Below are 24,212 nucleotides of genomic sequence, written 5' to 3'. Positions count from 1 at the left end.
TTTAAATATATATATATTAATAATATTTATAATATATGGGGTGTGTGTGTGTGTTTTGTGTGTGTGTGTGTGTGTGGGTGTGTTTGGGGGTTTGTGTGTGTGTGTGTGGTGTTTGTGTGGGTGTGTGTGTGTGTTTTGGGGTGTGTGTGTGTACCCCCTTATTATTATATATTATATATATTATATATAATTTTTATTATATATATATACTAATTTATATATTATATATTTTTATATTTTATTTTATTATAATTAAAATTTTTACGTATATTTTGTTGTATGTATTCATAGTCATGTATTCTTTTTCAAATACCCTTTTTTTTTAATTTTCTATTGGTCCAAAATTTTTGGGAAAATTTTGTAAAAAGCTTTTAGGGAAATGTAAAAAATTGTTTTTTAGCATTTTCCTAATAACCGAAAAGTTTTTATACTGCATTCTCATGTTTTTTTAAACAAATTTTTTTTGTCTGTTTTTAAATTTTTTTCCCTACCTCGCTAAATTTTTACATTTTCCCGTATAAACGATATTTCCTTGCATTTTTTGGCTGGTTTAAAAAACATCATCATGCTCTAAGAATGTTTTTCATTTCAAAATTGAAGGTTTAACAAAGCGACTAAAATTAATTCCAAAAATTAACAAAAAATAAAAAATGTTTTTCATCCGCATGCCGGGTTAAAAAATAAAATATATATTTATATATATATTTTAATATGTAGTTTAATATAATATATATATATCAAAATATGATACTATATGTTTATATCTTCTATCTATCTATCTATATAGGGGCGCGGCGCGGGGCCCCGCGCGTGGGGGTGTGTGTGTGTGTTTGTTTTGTGTGTATGTACTTTCATATTTTATTAAAAAATATATATTATATAATATATAAAAATAGAAAATATTTTACATAACTTTATACACATACAAACAAACACACCCAACCCCGCGCGCGCCCGGGGTATGTTTTGGGTGTGGTTTGTGTGTTTGTGTGTGTGTGGGTGGTGTGTGGGTGTGGTGTGTTGTGTGTGTGTGTTGTGTGTGTTTGTATTTCGTATGTGTATGTGGGTTCCCTTTTTAAAAATTTAAACATTATATTAAAATACCTCCATACATACCTACATACATACCCATATTTTATTAATTATATATTATATATATATATATATAATATATATATTTTTATATGGGGTTTGTATGTGTGTGTGTGTGTTTTGGGGTGTTTTTTGGGGTTTGTGTGTGTGTGTTGTGGGTGTGTGTGTGTGTGTGGGTTGTGGTTTTGTGCGTGTATATGTTTTGTGTGTGCGTGTATATGTTTGTGGGGTGTTTGTGTGTGTGGGTGTGTTTTGGGTGTGTGTGTGTGTGTGTGTGTGTGTGTGGTGTGTGTGTGTGTGTGTGGGAATTCATATTCATATATATATTGTACCCAGGTATGTTTACATTTTTTCAGCAGCTGGGGAAAATTTTTATTTTTTTCGTTTTTCACTGTAACCTGGGGATCGAAGAGGCCTGTATGGTATAAAAACTACTTTTTTTGTCACAATCCCGAGAACCACTGGGGCCAAAACTGGTCCGCATCAAGGCCCTAAGGCTACCTTCCCAAAAAAATTTTTGTGCGAGTGGTTGTTGGCCCTTTAAGGGATTCGGCTCTTCCTATGTCGATTTTGGGAGATAAAGAGATCGCTAAACCCCCGCTAATGTATAACTTGAAACAGAAAGCTCTTACGCTGAGCATAAAGTATTTTTTAAGAAAATGAAGCAAATTCGAAAGGGGGGCCTCCCGTGCCCCTCCAAAAACCCTACCTTTTTGGAATCAAAAACCGGGGGGGGGGGGGGCTGAATTCTGACTGTTCCCGCAAAGCGGGAAAGTTCCCAAAATTTGTTGAAAAATTCTTTATCTATAATCTAAAAATGTAATGTTATTTAAAGGGTATATCACCCGCATGGGACGGGATTTTTATAATCGATGTATTAATCAACGGTTTGGGGGGCTACCGAATAAAACCCAAGCAAGTTGGGTACGCAAAGGAAACAGTCCCCCCCACCCCCCACTGACAATCATAATCTTTTTTTCGGGGGCCACATATGCCCTACATGTAAATTTTAAACATACAAAAACAAAAAACATATATTTATATTAATTTTATATATATATAAGGGTAGATGATAGATAGATAGATAAAATATAATAGGTAGGTGCGTAATAATTTAAACATTAATTTGACAGAAAATTGGGTTAAAAAATATATTTAGTATAAATGAAAAAAATATTTTATACTGTACATTAGTTTTATGTATACCCACACGCGCGTTTTGGTGTGTTTTGGTTTGGTTTTTGGTGGGGTTTTGTTTGTGGTGTGTTTTTGTGTGTTGTGTGTGTGTTGTGTGTTTTGTTTGTGTGGGGTGTTTGGGGGTGTGGTTTTGTGTGTGTGTGTTTGTGTGGTGTAAGGGGCACTCATAAAATATTATATATTATATAAAATTTTAAAATATATATATATTATATATATATATAAACATACCCATATTAAATTTTTTTTATTTATTTATATATTATATATATATATATAATATATATAAAATATTTTTAAAATATAATAAATTTTATATATACATACATATATATATAAAATAAATATAAATTTTTATATATATATATATATATATATAATAATATTATTATTATATATATATTTTATATATTATATAAGTGTGTGTGTGTGTGTGTGTTGTGGTGTGTGTGTGTGGTGGGTGTTGTGTTGTGGTGTTGTGGGGGGGTGGGTGTGGTGTGTATGTGTGTGTGGTGTGGGGTTTTGTGTGTGTTGTGTGTGTGTGTGTGGTGGTGTGTGTGTTTTGTGTGTTTTTGTTTTGTGTGGGTGGGGGGGGTGTGTGGTGGTGGGGGTGTGGTGTGTGGGGGTATGCATTTTATATGTTTACCATATATTTTATATTTGTTGTGTATATATATATATATAAATAAATATATATATTATATATATATATATTTTATATAAGTATATATAATATATAATTATATAAGTAAGTTATATATATATAATTATATATTATATATAATTCATACAAATATATAAATATATATATATTTATTATATAAAATATATCATGGGAAATACATAGTTTTTATAGGGAATGGAAATGACCGCCCGATAAGAGCGAAGGATAAATTTGAAAAAAAAATAGGCGAGGGATAAATAGATTTAAAAGTATTAGATAAATAGACGATGCTGTAAGACGGGGATTGGAAAAAAAAGATATGCAAGGAAAGAAAATAATCACCAGTTTAAAGAACCTTCTGAAAGTTTGACAAAAACATTAGGGTGCGAAAGAAAACTCGGAAAAAAATGTCCTGAGCATTGAAAAGCTTTTTCCCCTTTTTTGAGGCACAACAGAGGGTTTCTTTAGGCGAATCGGGGACAGGCTATGAGTGTTTTACTCTAACTGCTTGTCAGAGCGGGGTGAGCACAACCGGGAGGGGGTCATCACGAGCCCGTTTTTCGGCCTGTTGTATTTGGGAAACCCCGTAGTAGTTTAAATTTTTAGAAGACCCTTTTCACTACTTTTAGGATTTTTGTCCAAGGGTTTGAAACCGCAGGCAGGGAAAGGGGGAAAACGGAGGGGGAAAACCCTCGGGGGCTTTTGCATTCCCCCGGGGCCCCCCAAATCAAAACACTTTGAGTCAGTGGCAGGGAAACCTCTTGTCCCCGGGGCCCCCGCACCCCCTTTAGGGGGGGTGGCTCGAGGGCGAGGGGGGAGGGGAGGGCGAGTTCCTCCATGCCGGCAGGGGCGTTCCTGCGCTCCCGCGCGCAGGCAAAACTTTTCTGGGACGGACCCATGCGAAGGAGAACCCCCCTTTTTTCGTTTTATTTTGCCGCTAAAAAAAAGCCCCCGCTGGGCCGGGGCCCCTGTTTTCCCCAAACCCCAGACACCCCGGGGTACCCGAAATGATTTTAAAAACCCAATCTGCATTATGAGGAAGGGCGAGGGCAAAAAAATTGGTTTAAAAATGAAACTAGACATCTTTAAAAAACCCCTTTTGTTTGGAGATGCATCGCTTTTGGGGAGACGAGGGTTCCGTGGATGTTCACACGCCGCAGGTGGAGGAGGGGGAGGAGGGAGCGGGCCCCCGAGGGAAGAACCCCGCCTTTCCCCCCAGTGGAAATCCCCAAGGGTTTTAGGGGGAGCTGTATGGAGGGGGTTTGGCCGGTGGAGGCTCAGTAAACGGCAGGTGGGTGTTCTCCCCCCCGAGGGCAGGTGGACCATCCCACCCCTGTGGTTTGTCTTTTCCCGCGATTTGCCCCGGCTCTGTGGGGGCCTTTCTTCAGGTGGATCGTCCCCGTTTATCACTCTCGCTCCGGGCAATGGAAATGCAAAGTGGATAAAGTGGCTATACTGAGTCGAGCGGGGGCCCCCTAGTGTGGGGATGCTCCCACTGAAAATGGAAAGGTTGGAGGAATTTTGTTATAAGAGCAAATGTGTTTTTTGGGGAAAGGGGGGAACAAAAATTAAGCATAAATATACCTTGGGAAAAACCCGTAAAAATGGCAATGAAAACTATTGGGTAAAAGCATCCAAAAATTTCAAAGGGAAATGATACCCTTTGCTGAAAGATTTCGTGTGGGTGGGGGCCCGGACAAAAATTAAAGTGTTTTTTTTTTTCCCCGGACAATTAAAAGGGCCCTAAACTGTTTTTACAGGCCCTTTAACCCAAAGGAAAGACTGTATTTGTCATTTCTGAGCGACATGCAAAGGTTTTAAAGGCTGCAAGTTCGTTTGTGTTTTATTTTATGAAAATTTATTAATATTAAAATTTTTTATATTTTAAATTTTTTTTATTGGGCCAGCCAGTCTTGTCCCGCCTATTTCCCGATACTTTCCATTCCCCCCCCCTTTCGGGACTGTCAAAACCCAATGTTGAAAGCCCATTTGGGGGAAAATAGTTCTTTTTTTTTATTATGTTTACTTTACAGAAAAGCATTTGTAACCAATTTATTTTGTGTGTTGGTGGGAGTGAAAAAGTTTCCCCAAAAAACCCAACATTTTCATGATTTGGGTTGGGTGCAGGGGGATTGGGTTCCCCGAAATGTGACTGACTATGGGGTGTGGGAAAAAAGGGGTCAGTGATGTGAGCGGGGTTCGTGGGTGCAGTGTTTACTTGCACTTGATTTTTCTCCCCAAGGAAAGTGACTGCATGATTTGTTTGGGGCCCAAGAACTAAAAAAAAGCTGTGCTGAAGCTGTTACTGGGTGTGTGGAGTGACCCGCCTTTCCCTGCCCGGCTGTTTTTTTTTTTTGAATAAATCCTGTGGACTGCAAAAAAACTCTGGGGGGCTACCTACCCGTCAAATTTAATCCCCACCTCCCCCCCGAATATTTATCAGAGGGTGCTCACTGAACCCCGTAGGGGCAGAAGTTAAAGGAGTGCATCATCCTGACACATTGTAAGCTGTGTGAGGCACTCGGTACTGAGAACCTGTCTGTGTGCATGACCCGAACCACACAAGGCATCAGAAGGAGGAGGTTTATGTGATATTACCATGTGTCCCAACCTACTGAAAAAAAGAAAAATTGGTTGAAAAAAAAATTAGACGTGGCTAATTAACAGTGTATTTAGAGAATAAATTGCCTTACAGAAGTGAAATTTCATGATTTAAAAGCTTTCTTAATATTCAGTTATTGAAGGCATGGAGTGTATATTTGGTATAGAAATGTGCAAAAATATTTATATAATCTTTCTTGATGTGGTACAAAAATCATGATATATACCTATTCATGTTTCAGTATTTGCATTAATGAAATCATGTAATATTTTTTCATTCATTGATTACGTTAATCAGGTAGCTGTCCCATTCTGCAGCTGATTTTCATTTTGCAATTATATTCATAGCTAGAGATATCTGGTATTTTATCATCATTATTACTTCCCATTTCCATTTCCATTATTTTCCATTATTCTTATTTTTTCCTAGTATTTGTGTTAATATTAATTTCCTTGTCATTATTGCCACTATCATTTTTATTTTTGTTATTTATATTACCATTATTTTCATCATCATAATGTTTATTGTCATCATTATTTTTATCATTACATAATATTTGTAATAGTTGTTTTTATAATTTTAATTGTTTTATCATTCTGGTAATTTTTATCATTTATGTCATTATTATATATGGTTATGTCATATTTGTTAGTGTCATCAATTGTCATTGTTTTCTTTATAATTATTAAGATTTGTGAAAATATAATTGTTAATAGTAGTGATAATGTTGATACTAGCATTGTTGTTATTATTATTGTCATTGTTATTGTTGTCGTTATCGATATTAGTCTATTAGTAATAATAATAATAATTGATATTGTTATTAGTATTGTTGATTTTGTTCTTGTTTTGTCGTTATTGTTATTATTATTATTATTATTATTATTATTATTATTATTATTATTATTATTATTATTGTCATCATCATCATCATCACCACTGTTTTTGTTATTGTTATTGTTAATATTATTGCTTTCGTTTTATTGTTGTTGTGCTTGTTATTGTTATATTTATTATTATTATGATGATGATGATCATCATCATTATTATTACTATTATTACTATTACTGTTATTGTTGTTATTATTATTATCATTATTATTATTATTATTATTATTGTTGTTGTTATTGTTATCACTATTGTTATCATATTTATCATCATAGGAATGGCTGTTGTAGTTGTATTTGTTATTGTTTATGTTATTTTTGTTATAATTATAATTATTTTATTTATTATGAATGTAATTATTTGTATTATCATAACATTTCTTTTTATTAGCATTATTTTTGTCATCATGATTATCATATTTATTATTATTTTCATTGTTATCTTTGTTGTTATTATCTATATTATAATATTTAAAAAAAATATCTTGTATATAATTTTTCTTCATATATTTGTGTATTAATGATTATATATATATATATATATATATATATATATATATATATATATATATATATATATATATATATATATATATATAATTATATTATGTATCTTCTTTTAGTGTTATATTTACTGATATTGTTTTTATTGTTGGTAATATTATTATAGTTATTATTATTGTTGTTCATTATCATTATCATTGTTATTAGTATTGTAAATTTTATTAGTTGTTATTGTTATCATTAGTTTTATTATTGTTGTCATTGTTTTTGTCTTCATTGTTATTATTGTGACTGTTACTGTTTTTATTGACATTGTTAATATCATAATTGTTGTTGTTATTATATTTTTTTATATTTAACTTATATTTTTAAAGATTACATTACTTTATTATTTAGATTATAATTGCTCGTATTATAACTATTGCTATTACTATTATCATCATCATCATCATCATTGTCATTGTTATTATTATTATTATTATTATCATCATTGTCATAATCATTGTTGGTGTCATTCCTCTTCCCATTATTATTATTATTATTTATTATTATTGTTATTATTATTAACCCCGACACTGCAGATGATGTAAACATCGCCTCACGAAAAAATTTGACTTGACGGTTTTGGTGATGTAAACACGCTGTCACAAGAAAAATTGGCCGAGGGCTGGGTGATGGGAATGTCTCACCACGAGTGCACAAAGCTATTGGAAGGCTGTTAAATTCAGAGGGCATTTAGGAAGGGGCTTTTGCATTATTTCCATTGATAAACAAATGTGGAATGAACCATCTGAGAGCCATAGCTGGAAGAGTACTGGTGTAACAGCCCAAAATACAAAGGTTTACTTTAGGCTTGTCTGTTTTATAACTTGGGTATAAGGTAGTTTAGGCCAGTTTACTCTCCTGGGTATAAAATATTACCTTATGGCCAGAAGATAATGGCTGGTGTTAATGCCGATCACACATGATCTCTCAAATGCAGGCATTCGATTATGCACTGAAATTTACAGGCCACTGTATTATACTCAGACTTGGAATATTTATTCATGGGCCTAACTTGTGATAACACTGTCATTAATAATTTTGTACAGGCTAAAATGTTTAAAAGATTTTTGACACACATCCACATACCAGACACATACACCTTACACATACACATACCACACCATACACACACATACACACCACACGTGTATGCATGTATATGTGTGTGGGGTGTGTGTGTTGTTTAGATTTATATAATGTATATTATATATTTATATATGTATATATATGTGTATGTATATAGATATAGTGTATGTATATATTATATATTATATATAGATATATGCTATATATATATAATATATTATATATAGATGTGTCGTGTGTTGTGTGTGTGTGTGGTGTGTGTGTGTGTGTGGGGGTGTGTGTGTATTATATATATATATCTATATATATATTATATAATAGATAGATATATTATATATATATAATATATTATATATATATTATAGATAGATATATATAGAATTATATATATATATATATAGATCTATATATAGAATATAGTATATACATATATATATATATATTATATAATATCTGTTATATAGTATAATAAATTTATATATATATATAAATATATATATATATCTATATATATATATTATATATATATTATATAGATATATGGTATATATATATAGTTAGAGATATATTGTTCTAATATTAGGTTATAAGATATCTATACTATCAGTATTATATATATAAGATAGGGTAATACAGATATATATAATTATATATATATATAAATTATATAATATATAATTATATAGATAAGTCTATAGAGTATAATATATATATAATATATATATAATATATATATAATCTAAGATAAGATTATTATATAAGAATATATACCTAGATAGAGTATTATAATAATATGATATATATATCTATATAGAACATATATATATAATATCTTTACATGTGTATATCAACGTATACGCACATATGTATACATGCTGTAGCATATACGTATAACATACAGACACATATATATATATATATATATAGTATATATAATATCTAATAAGTATATATATCATATATAATATATATATATATATAATATATATATATATATATATATTATATATAATTCTATAATGTACCTATATAAATACTATATCTACCCGAGAACAGATATGGAGATAGCATGTGGAGTATATATACTACACGTGTATTATATACGATATGTATAGTATATATACAAGTGTGTATATATATAACGTTATATACATACATACACTAGATATATATATATATATCATATATATATATATAATATATATATAGTATAGATATATATCTATAGATAGATGATATATATACAATTATATATATAATATATCGTATAGATATAGATAGCTAGATAGTATATATATATAATAGATATATCATATATATATTCATATTATAAATATAGTATGAATGTATATATATACATATATGGGTGTGTGTGTGTGTTAATATATATAGAGATATAATCTTATATATATATAGAGATATATATATATCATATTAATATATATATATATATATATATATATATATGTTTATATTTTTATGTATGTATGTATACATGAACACATTTAGGAATAACAATATGAACAAAAAGAAAATGAGTCTTAATCTAAGAAATATTGTTCTATGGATGTTTTACTATTCTTCATAGTTGCGTATCAATGAACGCATTACTTTTGTGCCCATTTTTGGTGTTGAGGCTTTCTCTAAACAGAGGTTTGTTTTTTGTTTCAGATGGAAGGCACATAGGCTGAGATGATGAGAAAGACAGTTAAATCTCGGTCTACTGAGAGCTCTGCTGCTGCCGAGCGTTTAGCCGACTATAAAGGAGATGTAAGTACTAGATTTGGGTAAAATTTTGGAGATTCATGTGTATTAATGGTAGATTTCACACTTGTTAGTCATATCTCGTCTCAGAAACCACTTATCTTTTAAACAAGTATACCACAGACTATGTGATCTGATACGGCATAATATCAACAAAAGGCCATTACATGACAAATCCTGACAAATTGTTTCATATCATTGTTATTGTTTATAGCTGGAAATTTTTGCTTACTAAAAATTGTACATTTGAATTGTAGTATATATTGTAACTTCAATTGATATATATGAATTCCTCGGTGCTTATTGATGTAGTGGCTCTGTTCACAGTCTCAGTCCTTTTCACTTTGTCATTTGGCATCGCCATTTCTGCATGGTGGTCCTACTAGTAGATAAAATTGGATCTACCCTAACTCTTCTTGCATAGGACCAGTTGCAACAGGACCTATTATTAGTTTTTGTAAAAATAAGTAGCTCTTTTCTTATTTCTGCAGAAGTTAATTACCATCTCTTTGAATTTAATTCTTGAAAAATAGGTGATTACATGACTACTATGGATATCAGGAAATTAATACAGATTGTAGGCACTCATCATGTCCTCATACCAAGAGGACTTAAGTAGTTTTCCTGTATTAAAAATAACAGAGATATTTCTGTATCCATTATCATTTAAGAAAAAATACTATTCCACCTATTCTGTCTGCCTTAATCCTCACTTGCTATAAGTAATTCAGTAAGAATTACATGATACGGATTGGGAGGCTTCTGGTCCAAGTATTAGAAAAAAATGATATTATGTTAAAAAAAAAAAGCAAGATAAATGGTGTGCAGTTGAATATTCTTAATATGAAGTGTTTTTACACAATCAGAATAACAAGTCAGTGTCCCCCATACCATCTCTCTCAGCCTTCTCGCACTACTATATACAAACTACTAATCACAATAGCGTATGTTCTCCAAAACATAACTACTTGTTTGCTTATACTATACACGACTGGCAAGCTACAAGCGGTAACAGATACCTTTGGCAACTAGCAGCAGTGTTATGCTGAGCTGAATGAATACCCCAACTCAGAAGTGAATGAATGTGCTTTGTTCAGAGGCATTTCTCTTATCTACAAATTTTTTAATGCACTTTTCCAACCTGGGTAGACTTGGAAAGCTATATTAAACAATCTGAAGAAGAACGTTTGAAAGGCTACCACAATGAGAACTCAAAAAAAATTGCAGTAGAAAAACATACTTATGTATGGCTTATGTGTAATGCAAATATAGACAATTAGAATCATACAGGATTTATATGAAGATAAAGGAACAAATCTTTGAGATTTATATCTCAAATTTGTTCTCAACAAATAAATTGAAATACGTGCGACAAAAAATGAAGGGAAATTGAAAAACTGTGTTTAAATAACAAATAAATTCAAAAAAGCTGTTGAATATAAATGCAAAGGCATTCGTAATCCAGTGTGCGAACCTTTTCTATTATGGGACCCTGACCAATATATAATAAGCTCCAGGCCCGGTCATTGCCTGTACTTTTTCAGATGCAGTATTACTAGTTGGGAATATGTAATGAATCAGGATAGAACAAAGACTTTTAATTTATGAGGATAATGAGAGGATGAATATCTGTTGGTGCTGTCTTAAGGGGACAACAAGACCTCTTCCACAACTGATGATTTCAAAGAAGTCGTTCGATCGTGTATGGCATTGCTGACTGTGGCAAGTAATGAGAAGATAAAACATTGACGCAGACGATGATGATGCAGTTAGTGCAGATCCTAAACACTGTAGCTGGTCAGTCTTTCAGAAACTTCTTAGGTGCAGGTGTGCAGGGATGCGTTCTCTCTCAATTTTATTCAACATCTTCATGAAAAATTGTTATGCAGCATTGCAGAGGAATCATCCATCATTTGGTGAATGGACATCATCTATGCAACTCAGGACCTGCTGATGATATTTATCTTAGAGCATGAAGGAGAACTGGGAAGACATCAATCAAAGACGGAAAGAAGCAGCAAAAACTTTTGGCAAACAGAAATCAGTATGGAGAAAGCAAGATGCTAGTCAAAAGAACATGTGCACATTCAACAATACATATCTGTGGTACAAAACTAGAAGCAGTGACCGTCAAATATCTATTTTTTTTTTTTGGACAATCGTAACAAAAGAAAGAACTTCTGTCAAAGAGATCAAAAGAAGCATTAGCCAGCATCTCACAATGGTCAGACTGAACACATCTGAAGAAGATAGTGTTTCCATCAATTGAAGCATTACAAGCACGTTAGTTTCAATACTTTTTGGGTGCGGGGACCCTCGACCTTTTAATGCTTGAAAATGAAAGACAAATTCAAGCTTCAAGATGAAGAGCTAGCGAAGCTACTGGGTATCCACTACACCAAAGAACCAGATGAGCAAAGTGATCTGCAGCTAATAAGAACACGGGCTAGGGAACAAGAAAACCCTCGGCCAACACTTTGTCAAAACTATCCTATAGGGAATGTAAGAAGCAAAAGGAGAAGAGGACGACAGTGCAAGCCTGGGTCAACAAATAAGAGAGGAATGGCCTTTACCTTAACACCTTGGTAATGACGACTAAAGATTGTACAAAGTGGAGCTGTTCAACGCAAGAACCAGCGTGACACCTTACAACATCAGTCAGGGACGGAACTGAAACTTAACTGATAAGCGAGACAAATTGAGTTAATTCAAAGTCATACTTTCATATGTACTCAGGCCCCCTCGAAAGTATACCATAGCCGTTGGGAGAAAATACCCTTTGGTTGGGAACTCTGATATAAACATACAAAAAATTCATAGAATGAAATGGGGGGGAGGGGAATATATTATAATATAATATTATATACTATATAGAGAGAATATATATATAAATATAAGATATATATATATATAAATATATATATATATATTATATAATATATATATATTAGATATATATATTAATATATATATAATGATATTATATATATATATATAATATATATTATATATATAATTCACCCTCTCCCCCAAATGTCATTTCTAATGAATTCTTTGTAATGTTTATAAGAGTACCACCCAAAGGGATTTCCCCGAAGGGCAGGGGTACTTTCTAGGGCCATGGGAGTAAGAGAAAGTATGATTTGAATAAACTCAATTTTGTCTCGCTTACAGTTAAGTTCAGTTCAGTCCTTGACTATGTTGTAAGGGTCGTGTCACGCTGGTTCTTGCTGTTGAAACATCTCCCACTTTGTACAATCAATCTATATAATATTTAATATATAGAGAGATAGTAGAGTAGAGCTAATAGAGATAGAATATAATTAGAGGAGAGTATATAGATATAGATAGATATATAGTTAGAGAGAGAGATATTAGTATAGAGATATAGAGTGAGTTAGTAGTGATATATAATAAATTATATATACTATATATAGATACTTGAATAGATAGAGAGGATAGATATTAGAGTAGAGTAAGAGAGATCTATTATATATAAGATTATATATATATTGTATTAGTATGATATATATAGAAATATAGTAGATATATATCTATAGTATATATATATATGATGATATATATATTATTATATAGAAATTGATATATATAGATATATAGAATATAGAACATACATATTATATTAAGAATATATTGTATATATATGGAATATATGAGATATAGGTATAGAAGTGATAGAGTATTTCTATATATATATGTGTATATATATAGAGATATTATTTTATAATGTGGTATAAGATTATAACATTTAATATATGTGATATATATAATATATATGTATATGTTGTAAAAATATAGAAATTTTATTTACTATATATATATATATATAAAATATATATAGTATATATAATATATATATATAATATATATAGAGAGAGAGAGACGAAGATGAGAGAGAGTGGGAGTGCGAGAGAGAGAGAGTGAGAGAGAGCGAGAAGAGAGTAGAGAGGAGGAAGAGGTAATACAGCATAGGGTTAACACACACACACACATTGTATATATATATATTATTATAATATCATATACTATATATAATATATATATATATTATATCTAATAAGATATACTGTAATAAATATTATATATAAGGGTATATAATATTATATATATATATATAATATAGTATATATATATTATATAATATAAAGGATATATGATATAACATATATATATATAGATCTATATATAATATAATAATATATAATATATATATATAATACTAGATATATATATATTTATATCTAATATCTATATATCATAATATATCATACATTACTATAATATATATACCTATCTATATACATATAATCTCTTAATACACACACACACCACACAACACACACACACACACCCCACACACACACACACACACATACACACTCCACACACACACACACACACAAACCACACACACACACACACACACACACCACACAAACACACACACACACACACCCACACACACCACCACACATATGTTATATGTATATAGGTATATATGTAATATGTATACTGTAATATATGTATAATATGGTATATATATTATATAATCTATATATATATTATATATATAATATACGCTATATGTATTATGTATATATATAAGTATATATATGTATAGTCAACATATAATTAGAGAAGACAGCAAGAGAATACCTGACAATTGAGGGTAAACAATGCCTGACTGGCCAATTACATGAAACCTCATACTCGCCTTCCCTCTCCCTCTTTGGCCCTAGCCTGACCCCTTTCACACCCACACATTGTCCTCTCCCTCTAAACCACCACAATTGCCTAGACTTTATCAACACAGTGATAAATATTCATAGAAATAGGAAGAAAACATCAGTTTGGCTAAATGCCACACACCCAGCTTGTGGTACATTACCAAGCCTATCATATATGGTTAAGTAGTCTACTGTAAATACTAAATACTGGGTAACCTTTGTTTAAGATACCAGCTCACTTGTTTAGAGGTGACTGCTGCTCCTGGAGAAGCCCTTTACTGTTGATCTCATACACAAGAGAAATCTGCTGTTAGTTGGCTGGGAGGTTTAATCGATTAGAGATGAATATACACATTCATATTTTCCACTATATGTGGATAATATTTCACGAAATGAATATAGTTTCTTTTTTTACCAATACCCTCTCTTCTAAACTCCTTTATGATGTATGATTAGAAAATGATAAGAGTTCAACTTGGGGTAACAGCCAAAATAGTAAACATTGAGTTTCATTAGAAATTAAGTAATTACTATATATATATTATATATATATATATATATATATATATTATATATATGTATATATATATATATAGATATATTATAATATATAGATTAATATATATATATATATATATTTTTTTTTTTTTTTTTTTTTTTTTTTAATTTTTTTTTTTTTTTTTTAAGAGATGATAGATTTGTTACATTCAGGAACTGGTGTGAGGACACGATGTGTCAGAACTCATTTGTTAGCAGGCATGAAACTGTATGAACGAATGGTCTGTTTGCTAAACTGTGTGTACAGTAGAAAAAGGTTTTCTTTTGTGCCACTTGTGGAAAACAGATTGTACCCATTTCGCTGAAAAGTCACTGCAAACTGCTAATAATATGTAAAAGAAAAAAGATTTTAGAACAGTAAGTATGAAAAATAAAAAATCTATTAGAAGAAAGAAAATTTTACGGGCAGTATAAGATTTTAAAAGAAAAAAAAAGAAGTTAGAAGCTGTTATCTGGCAAGAACACATGATTTTGTCGCGGAAGGTGACGTGTTCAGCACGTTATGATTTTTTTTAATCTTTCTGTGATTCATATCATTATCTGATGTTTATATATACATTCCACCCTCTGCTATGCTTCAGTTGTTACACACCTGCACGCTATTACAGAAATTCGTAACTTGGATGGAAATAAATTTGGTGGGTTCTAGGCAGATGATCTGCCCATTTATTTTGTTAAGACTAGGATCTAATTGATAATGCATGTGTCAGCAAGATACAAAACACAATATAGTCAGACATGCGGCTGAAGATTCACCTGCAATGTGACCTTGTTACCCCTGTTCAAGAGCAGACTCTACTCTATACCTAATCTCCTCAGCTACCAGAATTTAACATCTCTGAGCTGGACCATTTACAGTCGGTTGGTGAAGGATAAGAAGGATGGTGTGAAGCCAAATACATTATATCTTCAAAACAGTGCTGTATGCTGCAATAGTGTGATTAAAGCTCTACTTGGTGAAATGGGAAATAGCTTCAGTGCCATGATATGACTAACACTTACGCGTGTTACACAGAACTTACAATGGCAGGTGGCGCATGTACATGTAGGTTGAACATTACCAGATTGAAGGTGCCTATGGTGTAATGGAAGGGAATAGGAACACGGAGATAGTTAGCTTTAAATATAGCCAGGGATGCACAAACTATAATATGTTGAGTAACAAGACAGAGCCATGGAGTCAGTGAATCTTCACTGTTGTTTGGTAAATGAGTATGTTTAAAGCATACTACAAATGTATTTTGATATGTTATAATGAACTCTTGTCAAATATGTCCATCTTTATCCATAATTTTTTTCTACATGTTACATTGAGCTCTTCAGATATCATAGCAGTATTACAGTAATGAATGGTGACTAAAAAAGTGGTGGGTGATTCCAGTTAATGAACAAAACAATGAAAGCAGAAGTTACTGAGAATATAATTAAAAAATAGTTTTAGGTTGAAAATAAACACAAGTTAGTTGACATCTTGCTTATATAAGAACTTACATCCTCAAGATCATCCTAAGTCAGGCCTGATAATCATATACATCAGACGCGAATGTGTTTTCTAGTTTCAAGCATGTGCCAGAGTTCTTTTCTTTAACTCTGTTGCAGGTCTGTCACATTGTGCTTAGAGAGATTGTATTCAATGTCTGCAGGCTATGGTTGCACTCACAGATAGTAATCCTACATGATAACCCTGCTCAACACTCAATTGCACATCTTTTCAAGAACATGATACTTATTCATTGATGAGGAGGGAATGTGACAGTCACTGGCTAGTGACTACCATTAATTTATGTGGTGTGTGTGTGTGCGTTTGCGTATATTATATTATATATACTAATCTATATATATATATGATATATATATCTATATATATATATATATAGATTGTATATAGATAGATAGATATATAGATATACAGATAATATAGATATAGATATAGATATAGAATTATATAAGATATACATATATATAGATAACATTATATATAATATATATAAAAATATATATATTATATATATATAATATATTATATAAGTATATCTATATACACATACATATTGATATATATATTATATATATATAATGTATATACTGTATATAATGTATAGTATATATATAATGATATATATATATGGTATTATATATGATATGCTATCTATAGAGAGGTATATATAGTATATGTGTATATCATAGTATATTATATAATGAATAATATATGTATAGTTAATGTATATGTTATATATGTATAGTTATGTATATGTATATGTATAGAGATGATATGTATTATTATATGTATAAATATATATAATAAATATATAATATATATTTTTAATATAATATAAATGATAATATGATATAGATCGAGATGTATATATATGATAGTATATATAGAATAATATTATATATATATTTATAAATATTACATTTTATAATACATATATATTTATAGGATATATAGATAGATAGATAGATAGATATAAAAGTGTGTATATGCATGATTGTTTGTGTGCAAGTATAATTATTATGTACAAATAGGTAGTTCTTCATAGATTTGAATAGAAGAAATTTTCAGGCTTACAGGAGGGAAGGGGAATTTTTCACCCGGCTATTAGTAGTTCCTTTTAAGGGCAGAGATCTGTGTTTCATCATTAGAAAAAACATTGTATGACAAAAGGAAGATAGTAAAAGAGAGGACAAATAACATGTTATATTAATATAATTTAGTTTCTTGTAAAATAGCCAAGGATATTGAAAGTATTGATTGAAAATGGGAAAATTGGCTGGAGACAAAACTGGAGCAAAGTTAATATTCAGGCATTTTTCACATTGAAAGAATTTGGGCTTCTAACGCTGCTGGAACTGTGTAGTCTTATTCTCTCCTTATTTGCTAGAGGTGCTGCATGGGTTTCTGCCCATGGAAGTCCACGTGCTTAAGTGTAACATCTTAGATTTCGGCAGAGCATTGTGAATTTTTTTTATATGTAGTGGCATAATTACGGAAGATGTGTGCTGTCCTTATATAAGGAATAATTTACTCTAATAAAGCATGAGCAGTATGAAACAAAAAAAATGGGCCGATTGGAACACGAATGTGCCATTCTCATAAGATGTAATGAATACTGAAAACGGTGAAGTGCTCTGTATATTTGATGTATTGTAGTAACATGGCATCATTAAATCTACGAGTAGAACACATCTCACATGGATTATATCGAAGGAAACAAAGGTGTTTGTTTAGCGACATGCAAACACTTTAGTGAAATAAAAAAAATGGAAGTGATTCTAAGTGCTTTTCATTGGCGATGGGAAGCAAGGCCATTATTTTATAATGTGCCAGTTAAGTATTGAGTTCTGATGTTCCAAGCTGGGCAGTTGCAGGTGGGTGCTCGACGGGGAAGACCACGGTTGGGGGTGGGTGCTGCAGTGCTGCCGTGGGCGGTGCCAATTCAGCAACCTCCCAGCCATCAGCCCAGCCACCACCAAAAGTGGGGGAACTGGCTGTGTTAGGAGTGCAGAAGGAGAGCGCGCAGCAAAGTGCCACGTCAACCAGAATACTGCTCCAATTTCCCCACTTCCAAAGACCTCAGTAAAAGGGCATGAGGTGAGTCAGTGGAGGTGGAGGGTCACTTAGCTTACTGGAGTAGTTAACAGCTGAAGTGGCAGGCAAGATGGAGGATGATGGATCATTGTTAGGGAAAAAGTATGGCATCCGCAGAGAGAACATGGAGTGTGTGGACATTTCGTGATGCTGTTATTATCATCCTACCAGGAAAAACAGTACAGTGCAAAAGAGAAAAAAATTATGAGAACAAAAGGAAAGCAAAGAAGGACAAAGGAGATGGGAGATTTCCAAGTAAAATGTATTGGCTGTATGTAGATCCTATCAAATCTTTGGAATCTATAATATAATTTTTAACCTTTTTTTTGTAATGTGACATAGTGTCGACATGCTCATTTAGCAACTTGTAGGAACACACGTAATGTTTTCACTCATAGATGCTCGTTCCAGACTAATCATAGTTTTGCTGTTATAAGGGATAATTGATCGTGGTTAGTCTAGGTATGATATGCAATTCATGTGTTTGGCAACAAGTGTCTGCAAAACCTATTTTCAGTTTGCAATTGGTTTGTGAATGGAGGGTAGGTAAAACCACACCCAATTAATGAAAATGTCCCTGATGTTAGAAGATTCCATCATATCTGGGGGAAAAAGTTGAGGAAAATAGAAAAGTTTAAAATGAAGAAAAAAAGCAAAGATGAGTGATGTATACAGTTGGATGGGAATATAATTTTTAATTATTTCATGGCAGAAAACCAAATATGAATCATAAAACAGGAATTACAGGGTATTGTTCAATTTAACAATACACTTACTCTCAAAGACCAAAAACCACATTATCCTGCTGTCTATGCGTTGTCTGTGGTGTAGAAACAATTTTTTAGGAAATGAGGTTAAAGAGGCTTTAAGCCTACATTTGAAGAACTGTATCACCTCAGTAACAAGTAAAGTAGTGTTTAAGGCATACACAATTGAGAACTAGGCCTTGGATCCGCACAGGTAGGGATGCTTGTAACCTGCATTTTGGGTGTTTGATATGATGCTTGTACACTAAGAAGGTTATATTTCAGAAGTAAAGTTCTTTGGATGAAATTGGAATAAGCTATGGATTGGCAATCCTGTTATGGATGGGTACAGTGGTACATTGTTCCCAAGCAGCGGTTGTCTACAAAATAATAAACAGTAAATGTCAGTGTGAGAGGCTAGAAGTAAACCATGCAACCCAAACAGATTGGTTTATTTTTGATAATAATTTTTAGGGGGGTTGTCTAGGGAACAACAAAACCTACAGTTAAGATAATTTATTTAAATCAAATATTTAAAAAGTATTTTGTCTGACAAAAACTGATCAAACCATTGCTGACGGGAATCTTCATACGCCAAACGGACAGTGTGCTGGGTGCCACATGCAGTTAAGCTACTCATGGGAAAAAAGTGAGAAGTAGAAGCTAAGAATTTAGGTTGACATTATAATTCCAATTGTCACAAGACATGAGGCCAGAAAGTGACTTTAATATATATTTGAGAGGCGGTAGCTTCTCCAGTCACTCAGCAGTAATGGTAAAAAAAAAAAAAAAAAAAAAAAATAGCTGTCACAATTCAAGGGGCTCAACCACCTGTACCTAGTAGGGAGTGCATCATGCAACGGTGTTAAACATAGATTATCTTTTTAACTTTATATTGCTATGGTTGAATGCAGTGTGGATGGTGGTGGGCTAAATAGATTTGCAGGAGGAGTAACCTTGCTGAATGAAATATTATAGGAATTCCATCTGAGAGGGGTTTAAACTTCCACCGTAATGCCTTTACATAGTTGCTATAGACCGTTGATATCTAGCCCAATATTTATTTTAAAGCATTAACCATTAACCATTTGATGGATTAAGATCTCGACAGCCCTAAGATCAAAGATCTCTTCTTTAGGTATTGAACAAGTTATGTGTGTTATAAAGCAAGGAAGGGGAGAAAGGGAAAGAAAAATAAAGATGGCAAACCTCTTAAACAGTAGCCAAAAGCCCACAGTATCGTCAGTCCCCCAAAAAAAGATGTTACAATTGCACAAACTTAATAAGAAAATATTGCGTGTTGTGGAATAGCCAAGGAGGGCAGTTTAGCACTAATCCTGAGGTCTTGTGATACACCAACATTATTGATGTGTGAGCTGGAGTCATTGAAAAAGTACTAAAAACATAAGTTTTAGCTGTATGTAAATAAAGGAAAGTATTAGGAATATATAGAGTGACAAACACGTGCATATTATAAAAAAAAAAAAAAGATTATGATAATAATAATAAAGTAAAAGTAGAGTAGCACAATGAAAAACCAAGAGAGGCATGACATTGGATACATTTTTGTTGAAGTTTATATTTTCCTGTGGATTGTTAGACGTGTAAAGAGGAGATGGAGTTAATTTGAAATAATAGCAACAGTTTAAAGACTATATAAAAGTTTATTTCAAATAAATGCCACTCATAGTTTATGAGTTATTTGGGTGAGCAAAAAATAAGGGCTATTATCTCTTTAGTCTCCATTTTCTGTGATTTCATGCTTATCCCTCCTGAGAAATGAGAAGAAAGTCAAATTCAGTCTTTTGTCATTGTTTATGTATAGGAAACATTTCCAAAAAATTTTTACAAATGCGGAGGGCAAAATGCTGGTAATCACCTTCAGTTCTTTTAGGTAGCTAATGTCACTTATTATAAATGAGCAAGCATGTCTTCTTTCTAATGTAATTTCCTGTTTATTTCGGGCAACCCTCTCGGACATATAATAAAGTTTAATGTAGTGAGAATTTCTTTATAAAGATATACAGGTTCTTAATATTACAATGTGTTGATAAAAGAAAAATAGTAATATTTTATAATTTCCATACATTGTATTCCCTCAAGTGCCGATAAACAGTCCAATTTCATGCCATGATGCACCCATTACTATACTCCATCATTATGAAGAGCGAAATAGCTTCTTGCCAACAGGAAACTTCTCCATGGTGCATTAGCTGCAATAACCAGTCCAGTGCCCACCCATGTGAAGCATTTGGCAATCATCTGATGCATTAACCACTTTGAAGCTCCATTTATGTAAACAATGGACAGCAGAGATCATGTAGTACTATATTTCGCTTCATATAATGCCCATGTATACTGATAACAGTTTAATCATTTGATTTAGTAAATGGGTATTGGATATAATGATGAATAAATGCCCTGCCCACAACACAGAGGCTTGTCCTCAGCTACTTATTGACCACAAGTAAAGGTTACGGTATTTTTTTTTTCCTGACTGTACAAATATACCATGTGTACCCATAGATAGCTCCAGAAATGCTGAGACACCAAAGAGTCGGTCATTGTTCAGCCTGATCTCCAGTCAACTCTTTTCCTTGACTTTATTTTTCACAGCTATTAGTATTGTTAACAAGTATACTGTGCCAGGTATCTAAATATGCTATGTGAGCAACTGCCAAATATCTTCAGATGACAATTCCAACCAAGCCATGCTAAAATCCAATGAATCTCTAGTGGTACCATTATCCCTCTCGTGCCAATAAATTTTCTCTGCCACTGAAACCCTCCTGACCATTCTTATAATTTCCCCTATTCCTGGCTTCCTAACTATGCTACCCCCTCCCCCCTCCACCTTGACTGATTTTCTGTAATGCATTAAAATCATGCAAGTTAAATTTTTATTTCACTCTCTCTCTCTTTCTCTCATCTTTCACTATCCGATGATCTACATGTATTTCTTGGATTTTGTAAAAATAATAATTATTGTGCACTTTTGAGCAGACCAGGAACCTTAATTGAACAGCTGCTTGGCTAATGACTTCAGATAATCATAAATTAGATATGATAATGATATTAACTAATAGTTTTGATAGTAATAACTCCTATGATCCATTTGACATGACCATTACTCCATAAAAGAAATTTGGCGTGAAGGGTGGGTGATGGGAAATTTTGGCTATTAGCCAGTGTGGTTTTAATTTGGTGTTGTGAGCATTTTGCCTGAAGGCCAATGTGGCAGGAAAGTTTTGCCACAAGTGCACAAAACTTAGGAAGGGAGATTAGACTCATTTGACATTTGGGAAGGGGCTTTTGCATTATTTCCATCAATAAATGGGTCAACAGAGGTACCGAAGTCATTCTGCACAGAATGCGCCTAGGTTTACCATGTGGCTGGCAGATTATAAAACAAATAGAAACGTGAAGAGAGGTGTTGCATGCACTGCGCGAGCCGAACGCCACACTGGTTAACTACATGGAGGAATTGCGTGCACACGCAATTCCTAAGACAAACCCCACAGGAAACACAGCCGTCGTGCTGGTAAAGAGATTATGCGAGTGCTACACCACGGCTTACAGGAGCGCACTTCTGCTGGCAATCCCACCGCCACGGTTAAGCCAGAGAGTGTCAGACCACAAATGAGACAGCCATAAAAAGTTGACACAGGCCGGGCCATAAGTGAAAGGCCCGGGCGAAGCCAGAACTTCGCAAATCTCAAGCAAGCAGCAAGCAAGCAATAAATGGGTATGGAATGTAATGAGCATCACTGGAAGAGCACCGGCTCCAGGAAGGACACCATTTCCATGCTCAGGATCCTATTCCTGCCCACCATGACTGGTGGCACAGGTTGTATTACATAAAATTGAATATTTAAAAAAATAAAAGCTACAAGTAACAAAATGTACTTTTTGTTATTTTTATTGCACTGTGTTATAGACTACCCATAGAGATATGAAGTCTATGCAAGGGAAACTGTCCACAAACCATCTGGATGAAGCAAATCAGATAACAAATATAGACATTGAAAAATGGCAAAAAGGCTAGAAACTTGTATCCAGAAAAAGACAACATAAATTACAAAGGGGAGACATGGAGTGTTTGTTTCTGCCTGGCTTACAAGCTTCACACCCAGCAGTGTGTCTGCTCCTGTAAGTCTAATGCCCACATTTTAGGCCACATGATAGGAATGAAGCATCTAGGTCTAGCGGGTTAAGAAAAAAAAAAGTTTTCCCCAAATACAAGCAGTGGGAAAATTAGGTGAGGTCAGTTAGGCCAACTAATTGACTTGTTGACATTTTGTTTGTGGAACCATCTGTGTGTAAACAAAATTGACAACACATACAACAGAAGATAGTACATATATCTGGTGCCATTGGGGTACTAGCACTAATTCTAATATAATTATTCTTAATCAAATGGCATAATCTTCTAGTTGCAGCAACTTTGTTGGAGGTTGAAGGAAACAATTTTGATATGGCATATTTCAATTAATATGATGTTTAGATAAATATTGTATTTTATATCCTTTTATATATATGAAGTATGGTTATTACTTTTATATAGAATTTCATGACATCATCATTGTTTACAGGTGTGAAGTTTGTTCATATTAAGAACCCCATTTTTGTTGATGTAAATTGAGCATGTTACGTGAAAGTTCTGTTTAGCTGTGTGAACAGCAAACTGGGAAATAGACAACATATAGGTTGGGGGCAATTTCAAAGGT

The 24,212-nt window shown here is 32.7% G+C and overlaps 1 protein-coding gene across 1 annotated transcript in view; it reads left to right on the top strand.

Annotated features, from left to right (window-relative positions):
• The window catches only part of LOC119578050 (leucine-rich repeat protein soc-2 homolog), a 95,728-nt gene that overhangs the window by 60,511 nt on the left and 11,005 nt on the right, over nucleotides 1–24,212 (top strand). Inside the window, exon 2 of the mRNA XM_037925773.1 lies at nucleotides 9,749–9,847. Coding sequence (XP_037781701.1) covers nucleotides 9,770–9,847 — 78 coding nt within the window. The 5' untranslated portion in view covers nucleotides 9,749–9,769. The remainder of the gene's footprint in view (nucleotides 1–9,748; nucleotides 9,848–24,212) is intronic.

Source organism: Penaeus monodon, chromosome 10 (assembly GCF_015228065.2).
Source record: "Penaeus monodon isolate SGIC_2016 chromosome 10, NSTDA_Pmon_1, whole genome shotgun sequence".
NCBI lineage: Eukaryota > Metazoa > Arthropoda > Malacostraca > Decapoda > Penaeidae > Penaeus > Penaeus monodon.
The sequence above is the reverse complement of the archived record's forward strand: the minus strand, read 5'-3'. Positions and strand labels throughout refer to the sequence as shown.